We start from the raw sequence: 13,858 nt of genomic DNA, 5'->3' as shown, positions 1-13,858 counted from the left end.
GATATATAGGAGATATAATAATAATTCTGGGGAACTTAATCTGCTAGATACATTGTAATTCTTGCAAAGGCTTACATATTTGTATTTTGTTTAAACATTTTATTTTTATTTTTGAACCATCATCCCTTTACTTTTTCAAATAAAAACATACTTAGAATTAAATTAAATATATTTTCTAAATACACGCATTAAAATTTATGTACCCCAACTTTCAAATGCTGTGTTACGTTTCTGAACATATATGCATTACTATCACCTCTAGAAAGTTATTGAAACCATTAAATTGCCTGGATGATTGAAGATTAGAAACATTATAGTCTATTAATAGGACAATGCCATTCTGAGTGATCTTTGGAATATGATAATTTATATACTAATTCAGCTTTACAACCTGAAGGTAGAAACCAATTATATGGGACAAAAACTGCTTCGATGTATTATTTCTTATCTAAGACACTGTTAAAATGCTCAAATCTTACTAGTTTAAAATAAGAAATGAGGACCAAAATACATGGTGTTCTTTATCCTAAATTCCCTTTGCCTGGTGCAAAAATAATGGTTCATATTTTATCTGAGTGTTCCCAAGCCATCCTCTTCACATTACACTTCGAGGTATCATGGTGTGCAAAAAAGAAGTTTGGCTCAATTTCAGACTCAACCATCACCTCTCCATGTGGTCTCAAGTTAATAAACTTTCCTGGGCCTGAGTTTCCTCATCTCTAAACTGAGAGCATGTGAGTGCTCATAAAACATTATTTGAAAACACTGGAGAGCAAGCATGAGTGAGTAGTGTCCATTGAAGGGTTTGTCCCAGTAACTAACTGGAGAGTGTTCATGCCTTTCATTCTGTGAGCTAGCAAAGATGGAGGGAAATGAACTAATGAAAGAGATACTTAGATGAATAGGTTGCTTAAACATTTTAGTGTTGATGCGTAATCAATGCACTTTGAATCAGGAAAATGCATTGAGTTGATCAAGATATTTCATCCATGTTGCTTCTTTGCTTGAAATATTTCTGTGAAAAAGTATTGCCAGTTCTGGAAATAGTTAAAAGAATGCATGAGTACTTTATTAGCTTTCCCTAAACATGCATGTAGTCATAAAAATTATGTACAGTTTTCTAACGTGTTTTCTTAAGCTGTATACAAATGCTATTACAATAGTATGTATCATTCTTTTCATTCTTTAACTTACTTTCATCCTTGAACAATTTATTTTTAAAAATTTAGTTTATTTTATGAGAGATGGAATCTCTCTATGTCACCCAGGCTGAAGTGCAGTGGCTATTCACAGGTGCGATCATAGTGCACTACAGCCTTGAACTCCTGGGCTCAGGTGATCCTCCTGCCTCAGTCTCCTGAGTTGCTATGACTATAGGTACATACCACCATGCCCAGTTATTGTTTTAATTTCTATATAGTATTCCATTTTATATCTATAACTAAGTTTATCTTTTCTCCTATGATGGACAGTTAGGTTGTTTCCAAATTTTCAATGCTAGAATTCTTTAATGGATGTTCTTGTAGTGTATCTTCTTGAGCTCATACAACATGTAGTCTAGAAGTGAAATTGAGTAGTACATAAATACTCAGCTTTATCAGATAGTGCCAAATTGCTTTCTAAATTATTTGTGCCAATTGTATTACCACTAGTACTGTATAAAAGCTCTTGTTTCACATTTTCCTTAATAACTAATAATGTGAGCATTTTAAATTGTAATGTGAAAGTCTAACGTAATATTTCATTGTGGTTTTATATGTAATATTCCTAACACCAGCACGTGTAGAGGCCATGTTCCTGTCATTTTTATTAATTATTTGGGGTTTCTTTTTATGTGAACTGCCCAATTATATCCAGGCATCTTTATATCCTATGCCAATTTTTCTACTGTGTTGTCTTTCTCTTATTGATTATCGGTCTCAACATAACATGAATACTAATCCTATTTTGGGTTATATACTTTGCAATTATTTTCTCCAGGTTTTTGGCTTATATTCAAATTTTATTTCATGGTGACCTTGTTGGTATAGAAGATTTTAACTGTGATGTAATAAATATTATCAATCTTTTCCCTAAGGTTTTTATGTCTTTTTGTTTTTGTCTTGCCTAAGAAAACTTCCCTAGTCCAATGTCCTCAGGAAGTTTTGAAGTTTGCGTTTTACAGTAGGCCTTTAATCTATGTGAAATTATGGTATATGCTGTCGGTAGTATCAGTTTTTTTCCCATATGGATTATTAGTGGTACCAGTGTTATTTATTGAATCATCCATCCTTTCATCACTAATTTGTATATTTAGGTCTCAGTTTTTTTACTATGTTCAAGTATTCTATTGACTTGTTTCTGCAATAATCAAAAACATGCATTTCTGTTTTTCTGTGAATTCATTACATGTCCACTTTGGAATGTTTCCATGAGTTGCATGGTTTCGGTTGCATAAACAATAGTCCATGGACATCGATTTGCTCCTGATACTGACTCAATGCAGAGTCACTGGTATAGTCTACCAAATGTTTCCAATTTTCTACCTTCTGGGAAATGGTGGGATTGGCTCTTTCTACTCTCTTTATATTTAGGCATGACTATGAGACTTATTGCCAGTGGGTTCATTCCTGAGTAGAATCTTTAAATAGAAGCTCTAGGAACCAGCCTGTGATTCCCCATGTTTTCCAATCTGGCTCTGCAATCATGGAAGCATGGAGATAGAAGCTCCCTGAGTGAGACTGACAGCAAGCAGAGCTCCAGATGACCTTCAATACCTTAATAGACCTGGAACTGAGTGAAACCAGTTGTCTTAAACTACTGGGATTTTTGGAGTTGTTCATTACTCCAAGATGATCTGGCATATCCTGACAGATACAGTTAATGTCTGTAATTTACAATTTGATAATTGGGGAAATGATAAACGAACACCCTGCATTTGTTAGAAGGTAATATTTATATGTTAATGTCTCACTTTTCAATTCCTTCCCCCAAATGCCTTTCAATGGGTCATTCTTAGGGCACTCATATTCTCTAATACCCATGACCTGTCAATCAAATTCAAGTTAAATTTTGATAGCACACATTTTTTTTTTTTCTCCCAGCCTGTATTTCTTCCCTCAAGCCTGCATTTCTTCTCTTGGAGTGTTTACATTTTTAAAGAAGTTACCTGAAAAGATCAATGTTTTACCTAAAATCTTTAATGATGATGATCATCTTTATGGCCCTACAGTGAGGGGTAATTTGTATAAAGCAGGAATTCACAGCTTCCTCTTATTAGAACAATTGGTTTCTATTAACGTGATATACATGTGACAGTGGCTTTGATATTAATGATCCATAATTCCTTGTTGATGATGATTGCATTCACAAACTTGTGTGTTCAATATCTGACTTTTATATTTCTGGAATGGTAAAGATAAGAGGGGAAAAGATAAGAAGTGGAGGTGTTACTAAAAGGGTATTTCCTGGACAGACGTATCTTTTTCAAATAATCTCTCCACTGCTTAAATATTCCTTTATATTAATAAATTCCTTCTAGATAGGCAAAATCATCTCATCTTATGGCAGGGTTGGACAGTGGCGGAGGTGGGAAAAGAAAGGAACTGATATCCGGAGAACTACATTTTTAATCCGTCATACTTTAACATAAAGTACATGAATCCTTTGATTGGAATATTTGCCTCCTAACAGCTAGGAGGTGTTAGGGGAGGCAGTGGACGGTTGGATGGAGATGATGAGTCATTTTAGAGCCTGGGACGTGGCACACATACATGGCAGGCAGACAATGGGGCTTTGGCTTTGATGGAGGGAAGTCTCAGGACCTCTCAGAACATAGCTGTGAGAAGGCATGTGGTAGTGGGCATAGTCAAATTCCTGCTTTGTAGTTAAGAAAAAATAAACGTTGGTGTGGGTTACAGGCATTCTGAAAAATCATCTCAATTGTCAGAAGCTACCACTTATGCCTGTAATAGTTTCACTAAAGAATGCCAAACATTTCTGATATTAGAATACTATCTTGCCAGGCTTTTTCCTCCTTAAAAAATGAATGTTAATTGGTTAATTAACATTTACGTATCTCTCTTTTAGGTGGTTCTTTGGAGCAATCAGAAGATCAGATGCAGAGAAACAACTGTTATATTCAAAAAATAAGACGGGTGCCTTTCTAATCAGAGAAAGTGAAAGCCAAAAAGGAGAATTCTCTCTTTCAGGTATGGGTATTGTTTTGTGTCATTCAATATGAGCTTGAGGGTCTGCAGTCATGAGCTTTCTGTGTGAACATGGACATGATAATTTAAAATTTGCCTTATTTCTTATCTTTACAGTAGCACCAAAATTAATACTAAACTACTGAAGAGTAATATAAAAATTAGCCAAAAGATACTGTCTATGGCTAGAAGTCTCTATAAACAGTTTCAAATATATATGCTCTAGATATGAAATGGAGAACATTTCTGGTGACATTTTCTAACTTTTGCATTATCTAGGATTCTTTTAGGGAAATGATAAGGAAGAAACAAAAACTACACTGTTGTCAAAATTAATCTTACTATAATATTTTTTTTTCTTCTTCTAGCATTTCAATTGTCTTTGGTAAACACAAAATGAATTGAAATGATTAATACAAATATATGTAGTTAACCCCATATTATGTAAAATTTGGTCAAATGTAGTTTTTCACCTAAGGATCAAGTACATGTTTACACTGCCCTAGGAAAAAAGAAGCACAGGGGACCTGAAAATGTACTCAGTAGTTACACGTACCTAAATAGATGTCTTTGCTTTGAAAAAGCTATATTTTTAGGTATATTGCCAGGTTGCAGAATATCTTTCCTTAAGACTCTACACTAGGTCATCTCTAAATGTGAGGCTTTATCTCTTCTTGCCCTGTTCTGTTCTCTGTATTGTCTAGACCTGTCATTTGTGTTATCATCCCCTGTAAACACATATTATTCTGTTTCTCCAATTAGATGTGAACCTTGTGGAGGGAAAGGCTTTGCTTCCCTATATTCCTATTGCCCTGCAACAAATGCCGATTAAACATGATGCCCATTTACCTCATTGCGTCTGCCTGACTCACCGAGCTGGAAATCAGGGCAGCCATCATGATGCCACATGAAAGCAGGCTGTAATTCCACGTGTATTGGGAACTTTGATTTGACCTGAACTCTAGCCAGGCTGTGTGTATTTGGTACACATTATCCTTTTCCACACCTGGTAGTTCCAAATATCAGGGCAGATGGGTTGGAGCTGGAGAGAATCAGGGGCAGTGGTTTTGAGGCAGGTGTTGCAGAGTTTCCATACTTCAGGTCCTGACTATGCTGACACTGAGTCAATGTGGTACTCCAGAACCACATGGATTCAACTTCACTACTACCTAATTCCACGGATAAGAGGTTAGAGAATGCTAGTTCTTATGCTCATTCTTGAAATATGATTATGTGTGATGTGTCAATTACCCCCCCTTTTTTTTTTGAGACGGAGTGTCACTCTGTCGCCAGGCTGGAGTGCAGTAGCACGATCTCGGCTCACTGCAACCTCCACCTCCCGGGTTCAAATGATTCTTCTGCATCAGGCTCCCAAATAGCTGAGACTACAGGCACGCGCCACTACACCCAGCTAATTTTTATATTTTTAGTTGGGACGCGGGTTTCACCATGTTGGCCACGATGGTCTCGATCTCTTGACCTCGTGATCCACCCCCCTCGGCCTCCCAAAGTGCTGGGATTTCAGGTGTGAGTCACCATGCCTGGCCTGTCACTTACCTTTTAAATGTTGTTTATACCCAAGATGATAATCAAAATATCTAATGACTGATATGGGATAGGCATTAGCCACTCAGAACAGATGTCCCACCAGGCTGGGACTTCACACCAGTCCACATCTGTATATCCAAGTGATATAAGTGAATATCTCATATAGCATTTTTTTCTCATTATGAAAGAAACATAAAAAATTTTTCTATAAGCAAACAGCTTAAAGAAGAAGAATCTAGAATAAGACTTTCTAAAGATGCATTTTAAATATCGAAATGCTTTTCCTGGCAGGATTTTTAAAAATTCTTGACCTATAAGTATATTTTTATGGACATATACTTATACATACATACTCAGACCCCTATACACAGAAAACCAAATTTTTGTTTTGAAAAATAGTGTTCTGAAGATGAATTTTCAGAGAGATTCTGCATCAAACATTAGCTTGTAAATAATGAAATACATGTGTGTGTTTTGTAAACAAAACTGAGCAAAAAGGAATTTGAAAGAAAGAGACTTTATTCCAGTGAAGTTTGCAGACCCAGAAGATGCAGCCTTCTGTGTAAAACAAAGGTGCATTCCAGATAACAAAGGGAGGATTATGGTTTCATAAAAAAGTTACCACCCAAGTTCCCAGTCAGGTTCATTTATGCAAATGAGGGATTAAAACTTGCTTAGTTCTGAGTGGTTAATACAGCTGACCCTTGATTGATTGTTAAAGTTGAGTCCTGATTGGTTGATACAGCTGAGTCCTGATTGGCCAAGGCAGGTAAGTTCTGAAAGTCCCAAAGTTAAAGACGTGTGGATTTTCAGGAAACTCAGAGTATGTGTGTGACCTCTATCAGCAAATGGACCCTTGGTTCTATTTTAAATTTAGGACCAGTTAGCCACTTGGGATCCATCTTGAAGGACTGACTCTTTCAGGTTAACTTTTGTTAATAGTGTATATATCTATAAATCTATGTATATATAGATAAATATACACACATATGTATACACACATATGTATATACATACTTGTGAGCATGCATGTATGCATGTATGTGTATAACATGGATCCAGGCTCCATTTTTCTTTTCTTTTTTTTTTCAGACAGAGTCTTGCTCTGTCACCCAGGCTGGAGTGCAGTGGCGCCTTGTCGGCTCACTGCAACCTCCGACTCCTGGGTTCAAGCAGTTCTCCTGCCTCAGCCTCCCCAGTAGCTGGGAATACAGACATATGCCACCACATCAGGCTAATTTTTGTATTTTTAGTAGGGACGGGGTTTCACCGTATTAGCCAGGATGGTCTCAATCTTCTGACCTCGTGACCCACCCTCCCTGGCCTCCCAAAGTGCTGGGATTAGAGGCATGAGCCACCACGCCCGACCCAAGCTTCATATTTCTTATTTCTGTCTTGCAGTATCTTGTGAACATTTTTGCATGCCCTTTAATATTCTTCTACCCTATTACTTTTAGAAGTTGCATGGGTATATCATCATTTATTTGACTTATTTTATATTTCATACATTTTAATTATTTTGCTGCTATAAAATATGATACGGTGGATATCCTTACAGATAAATATTTGAATATTTGAATATTTTCGTGGTAATATATTCAGAGGAGGAAAAATCTTTTTGAAATCTTTATGCTTAATAAGAAGACTTGTAAGAGAATTCCTTGTTTAAATACATCCCTGTTTGTTTATTTGTCTTTGGCAATATGTATCAAATTAGGTGGCAGTTATTTAGTCAAAAGCTAGATCAAATGTTTTTAGATTCGCATTAAAAATACAGAAGAATGAGGCTGGGTGTGGTGGCTCATGCCTGTAATCCCAGCACTTTGGGAGGCTGAGATGGGTGGATCACTTTAGGCTAGGAGTTCGAGACTAGCCTGGCCAATATGGTGAAACCCTGTCTCTACCAAAAATACAAAAATTAATGGAGAATGGTGGTGCACACCTGTAATCCCAGCTACTAGGGAGGCTGAGGCATGAGAATTGCTTGAACCTGGGAGGTGGAGATTGCAATGAGCAGAGGCCATGCGATTGTACTTCATCCTGGGTGACAGAGTGAGATTCTGTCTCAAAAAACAAACAAACAACAACAAAAAAGAATGATACTTTCATGAGGAAAACAAACTCAAAGCAGAATTACCTGAATTATGTCTTTGAATAATGCCCAGGCTACAGTGACTGTTCAGAATACTCTCTAAGTAGAATATTATGGAACAAAACAGCTTTATAGGCTTAGAACAAAATTACAAGGATATTGGCTGTTATGTGCTGTGAATACTCTAGAGCTTGCTTATGGATTTAGGAAGCTCTGCAGGCCTTGCTTAGAAACCAGCATATCATTATAAGTTTCTTTTCAATGAAGTCAAACAATTTAGTATTTTAAACAAATTATCTGATTGCTGTGTATTCACTGGGGGACAAAGTAAATGCATACCATTATGATCTACTGAAAGGAAATTTTTCTTATTAGGCAGAGGGAAGTCTTTACGGGAGAAAAATGGAAAGAAAAAGGGCTTTCAGTATATCCACATTAAAACAAACAAACAACCCAATTGCTGACTGCTGATTATCAGTAAGGATCTTCAGATATACCACTCAGATTTATTTCTTAGTGCGATTGTCTTCTTAATCAGTTTGAATTGATGGTCTTCAATTTTGCTGACTGCTTTGCTGCTAAAGGAAGGCAAATAATATCCCTTTTCTATCTCTTTCTTACCCACGTGGGTTTCCTTAGAAGTATTGTCTTTATTCCTTGAGCAACAATGGCTTGGAGCTGTCAGAGAAGAGCTTCATGAGGGTGCATGATTTATTGATGCTGAGTGGGCTGAGAAGTAGCAGCCCAAGGTTGGGTGGGTGCTAATTGGGTTGTTGTGATCCCTGCATGGCTGTCTGCTCTTGTGAGGTCTGAGTAGATCTGAAAAGAGAGTTAGGGCCATGACACCTCTCATAACGCAAGACACTAATTAGCTGTGAATTACAGCAGCGCTTTTGGATATTACATATTATATGTGGTAGCCAGAGAATCTGTCTTCATTAGATGCATGACAGGTAGTTTTAGTGACCCTACTCTTATTTGTCATTGGCAGTGAATTGTTTTTCTGATGAAAAATACCAAATTCTAACTGCATGTCAACTGGTTTGGCTATTTCTTGACTTCAATCAATTACTTTAAAGGAAACTATTATTGTTACTACCATTAATATTAATTTGCTGGTTGGTATCCTATAAGCAATAGTATTATTCATTGTTTAACATACACTTTAAAGAAAATGCACTTTATGGTCTAAAATTGAGCTGAGTTTTTCAGAGGAGATTCTGCATTGAATACTGTGATTTTACTTGAGGCAACTATGCACGTAAAAGCCTACAGAGTACTAGAGCTTTCAGATTTTTCATCAGTGAAACCCATTCAGCACCAAGTAATAATATATTGAAGATAATTGAAAAATGACTACATTGAGGACATAAGGGAAAAGAGCTCATTAATAATATTCAGGGTGATGCATCTAGGAGCTGACATTTACTTATACCTTTGTTTATTTCTTCAATGGCGTTCAGTATGCCCACTGTGTGCCAGGCCCTCTGGTAAGTGAAAGGCAGCCAAGACCAGCAAGGCACAGTCCCTGAACTCAGTCTAGAGAAGAATTACAATACAGTTATTTTGTTGTGAGACAAAAGAGGGCAGGGGCCAAGTCTCTGAGGGAAGTCAGGGAAGGTATCAATTTGTGTTATAAGGCGGCTGTGTATAAATGATTATTTCTGGCAAAGACAAATGCACAGAGTTGTGAGTTTTTCTGGTGTTTTGTGGAGTAGTTGGAAGTGTGGTGGACTGTGCAGGTGTGTGGGTGCATGTGGGGAGTGGATGAAGGCGAGGAGGAATGGTAGAAAGTAAGCGTGGAAAGGAAAGTTGGGGCTAGACTGTTCACAACCTTATATATCACTCTGAGGAATTTGGACCTTGTTCTACAGAGCAAAGTTTTAGGCAGAAAGTAATTGGTGTCATCTGTCTGTTGGATATTGCCTTTAATGTCGAAAATGGATGAGAGATTTATAGGCAATAGCCTGTCGGGAAATGAGAGGAACACACACAGTGGAATCACTAGTTGCTGTTTGAAATTATAGGTGCAAGATGAGCAGAGTCCGTCAGCATTCTGAAGAGAGAAGCAACCGACCCCAAGCTCAGCTGGCTGCACTGTCTCTGCTGTAGCAGAGGGTACCCCCAGAAGCATAGGGCCCCTCTGTTGCTCTTTATTTTTTATGGGCAAGTATGGGAGTCGCCCAAGGACTGGGGATAAAGACTGCTTTGGTGCTAAGCAGTCTGAGTTTAGTTATCAGTTATTTGCAAAGCTCTTTGGAAAGCCCAGCACCTATGAGCTTCAAGTGCTGTGGGAAATGGCAGCTCTTTTTGCTCAGAAGAGGAAATCACTTGGCCTGTGGGAAACAGAGTTCAGGTGCAGTCCCTCTGGGGTGACAGTGGGACAGGCCTAGTGAACCCTTTGCTTTGCAATCCAGAAAGAGTTCCCAGGGTTCTTTTCTACAGTCTCCTTTCTCTATAAATGAGAGCCTGAACCAGGACAGAGTTATGAGGAATGAAGAGAAAAGAATAGAGGTGAGAAATATCTAGAAGATAAATCGGACAGGAACTGGTGACTAATCAGAAATGGGGCCAAAATAAGGGAGAATGAGATTCTAGAATGGATGTCAAATCTCTGATATGAGGGACTGGGGGATGGTGGTGGCTTTGGCCAAATGAGGTATTTAGGAGGGGATGATTTACAGAGAGAGGGGAGGGAACCAAGGGAAATAATCTCAGAGGTGCTTGAGACACATATGAGTGAACATACAAGTAGCCATTCTCTTTTTTTTGTTTGTTCGTTTTTGGTGAGGGAGACTTGTTTGTACTGATTTTGAGCAGAGTATTTTCTATGATAAAATTTCCTCACAGTGAACTCGGAGTTCCCATGGAGTGTGCAGGACTTTTATAATAGAAGTTTGTGATCACTGTGAAGTCAGTTCTTGAGAATATAATAGGCCTCTCTAGTGACATAATTTAATTGAAAAATAAGCATATTAGAATTTTTAGAACCAAATAAATGTTTTGCTCTTCAAAGTAATTGATTACCGTTGTTCAAAATATTGCACAAATGGTAGAATTGCCTTTTTAGAAAGACCACTGCTTTATGTGATAATTATTTGATATCCCTTAGCTGGGGTAATTATGTGTTCATTAAGGGCAGCTTTGATACTTGGAAGTAGGCAGAATAATCCAAAGCAACTTTCTGAATAATATAGATGATTAACTTGAATGATACTGTGGACTTGTAACTTTGTAAGTATTTCTGCATGCCTTGTGATTAATTCTAAAGGCAATTCAAAAAGTAATGAGAACAGTAACAGCTTCCTTAGGAAAATTGTGTCTCCTTTCCTGTGGACCTTGTATATCCTTCATGTTGAACTTACAAATTAAAAGACTCATTTAAATTTGAGAGGCTTTTTCACTGTAGGTAAAAGTGTGCATCTCAAACTAGATTTTAAACTCCTTGAGTAGAAGAACACATTTTTATTGCTTCTATTTCATGTTTCTTCTCTATCTTCATAGTTTACAGTAGAGTTGTGTAAAATCAGTAGCCACAGAAACATCTCTTTACATTGTAGTCTACAAGGCGCAGAGATAATCAAGGTCATTGTCACTGCCTTAAACCTTAGAAGTCTAGGCCATGTAAGATCACAAATAATCCTCCTATCTGTTGTGTTTCAGATTTATTTTAGAAAGACAATTTCACACCTTGACAGGTCAGTTTCTTCCAGGTAATAAGACTTTTGTAGAGGAAACACACTCAGAAAGACATATCACTTGTTAGTGTGACCCTCTATGTCTCTGCCAGGCACAGAGTTCAGTCCCAAACTCACTTTATACAGACTCTTCAGCTACCACGATTCCATTCAAACTTTTGAGATCTTCAGAGTCATTCTAATGTGACTCAGTCCAATCACAAAATGTTCTAAATTTCATCATCACTTCCTTGAGCCATTCATTCATTCTTCATTTAAAATTAATGCGAACATTATGGCCACTAGTGTTTGTCAGCAATTCTATTACCATTAACTACAGATGTAAATACAATTGTATGTCCCAAGTAGAGACACGTATTAAATGACTGGAAAAACAAAAAATATTGCTGCTTGAATTTATTATGTACTGAAACTTCTATGGATTCTGGGAGCATTTTGATATTGGTTAAAGATGTTTTGCTTTTTAAAAAGTGCACATGCTGCGGAAAGAGAATGTTATGTTAATAACTCCAGTATCTCATATAAAATGTATTAAATTTTAAACATGTTGGTGCCATCTTAGAAAATGCCTTTTAATTAAAGTCATAATTTAGTTGTGTTCAGCTTAATTGCAAATATCATTGCCTATAATTGCAAGTGACTTTTTCTGTGAGTTATGGTATGTACTGCCTTTTCTTAACATTACTAGTGATAAGTTATATTTCAAATGTTTTAAATACTCTATAAAGTTAAATTAACATTTTATTATGTGCACATATATCTGTGTTTGCATCTGTGTACACACATATACACTCAGATCCACAGGCAAAGAACCTTTTTCTCTAGGGCACTGGTTCATGAAGAAATCTTATATCTTACTGAAAATTCAAAACTAACATCTCTAGAAATATCTTTATAAGGCTTCTTTTCTTTTTTTTTTTTTTTTCGCTCTTTTGCTTGTCTGTGAACCCCTCATATTGGCTTGTCTAAATTTTCTTTTCTTGTTTTGCTTACTTTGGTTTGTTAAAAAGACTTTTTTGTGTTGATATTTTGAGCAATTTGGAGGAAAACATAACAAAGAAATAATGCCTATTATTACTCTTTGGATGCTGCTTTATAATAATCCATTTCAGATATTAAATAAATAAGTAGGAAGTTGATAAGTCATGCGAGAAATTGCTATCTTTTTGTAATTCGTGATATATTCTACCCCCTTGATTTTTTGATTTTATTAACAGCTAAAGTAAATTGACCCTTTATTTACATTTTGTACTTTTAGATTAAGATGGTGGCTGGAGTTAGCATCCTCTTACTTCGTATTCAACTATTCAAAACATACATAAGAGATGCAGAATCATAGTAGCTCTATGAACTAAGTCTATCGACCAATGGTTTGTTAGAATCTGGGTAGATATTCTCACACCTTCAGTGTGAATGTAGGTTGAGATGTTAAGTGACTGGAATAGACTTTGACCTATGCATCAGATCAGTGCTAATCAAGTTGAAGATAGGAGGATGCTTTCACTCATGCTCTGTTTTAGAGAGGCAAGATGTGCAGTTAGCAGAAAACCTGGCAGCTTCTGCCCTCGTAAGTGGAACAAATTCAATGATCTGACCCTTCCTTGGGCACCATGTAGCTCCTTTCGCTTCTATTTACAGATTTGTTATCTGGTGAGGGCTCTCTTCCTGGTTTGCAGGTGGCCACCTTCTTATTGTATCCTCACACGGCAGAGACAGAGAGAGGGCTTTGGTCTCTTTTTCTTCCTATAAAGGCATTAATCCCATTATGGAGGCTCCACCCCTAATGATCTCATTTAAATTTAATCGCCTCCCAAAGTCTTCACCTCGAAACACCATCACATTGAGATTTAAGGCTTCAGTATATAAATTTTGAGCAAGGAGCAAGGGACACAATTGCAATTGCAGGTCATAACATTTGCAAAGTATTAAATTCTGTTTCTTTTTTTTTTTTTTTTTTTGAGACGGAGTCTCGCCCTGTTGCCCAGGCTGGAGTGCAGTGGCGCGATCTCGACTCACTCCAAGTTCCGCCTCCCAGGTTCACGCCATTCTCTTGCCTTAGCCTCCCGAGTAGCTGGACTACAGGTGCCTACCACCACACCCGGCTAATTTTTTGTATTTTTTTTTTTAGTAGAGATGGGGTTTCACCCTGTTAGCCAAGATAGTCTCGATTTCCTGACCTCGTGATCTACCCGCCTCGGCCTCCTAAAGTGCTGGGATTACAGGCGTGAGCCACTGCGCCTGGCCTAAATTCTGTTTCTTATTGTCAGTGGCCATGCCTGTAAAGTAGGGGAAGATCCACTCTTTTTTGGGCAAAATCATAGGGATTGAATATT

General features: G+C 37.3%; 1 protein-coding gene across 6 annotated transcripts in view; it reads left to right on the top strand.

Annotated features, from left to right (window-relative positions):
• The window catches only part of LOC105465460 (fyn related Src family tyrosine kinase), a 153,932-nt gene that overhangs the window by 94,075 nt on the left and 45,999 nt on the right, over nucleotides 1-13,858 (top strand). For all 6 annotated transcript variants that reach the window (XM_071096344.1, XM_071096345.1, XM_011713898.2 and 3 more), the window contains one exon: nucleotides 4,069-4,190. In XM_071096344.1, the coding sequence (XP_070952445.1) occupies nucleotides 4,069-4,190 (122 nt within the window). The remainder of the gene's footprint in view (nucleotides 1-4,068; nucleotides 4,191-13,858) is intronic.

This window comes from Macaca nemestrina, chromosome 5 (assembly GCF_043159975.1).
Source record: "Macaca nemestrina isolate mMacNem1 chromosome 5, mMacNem.hap1, whole genome shotgun sequence".
In the NCBI taxonomy this organism is placed as follows: Eukaryota; Metazoa; Chordata; class Mammalia; order Primates; family Cercopithecidae; genus Macaca; species Macaca nemestrina.
This window is presented reverse-complemented; position numbering and strand designations above follow the sequence as displayed.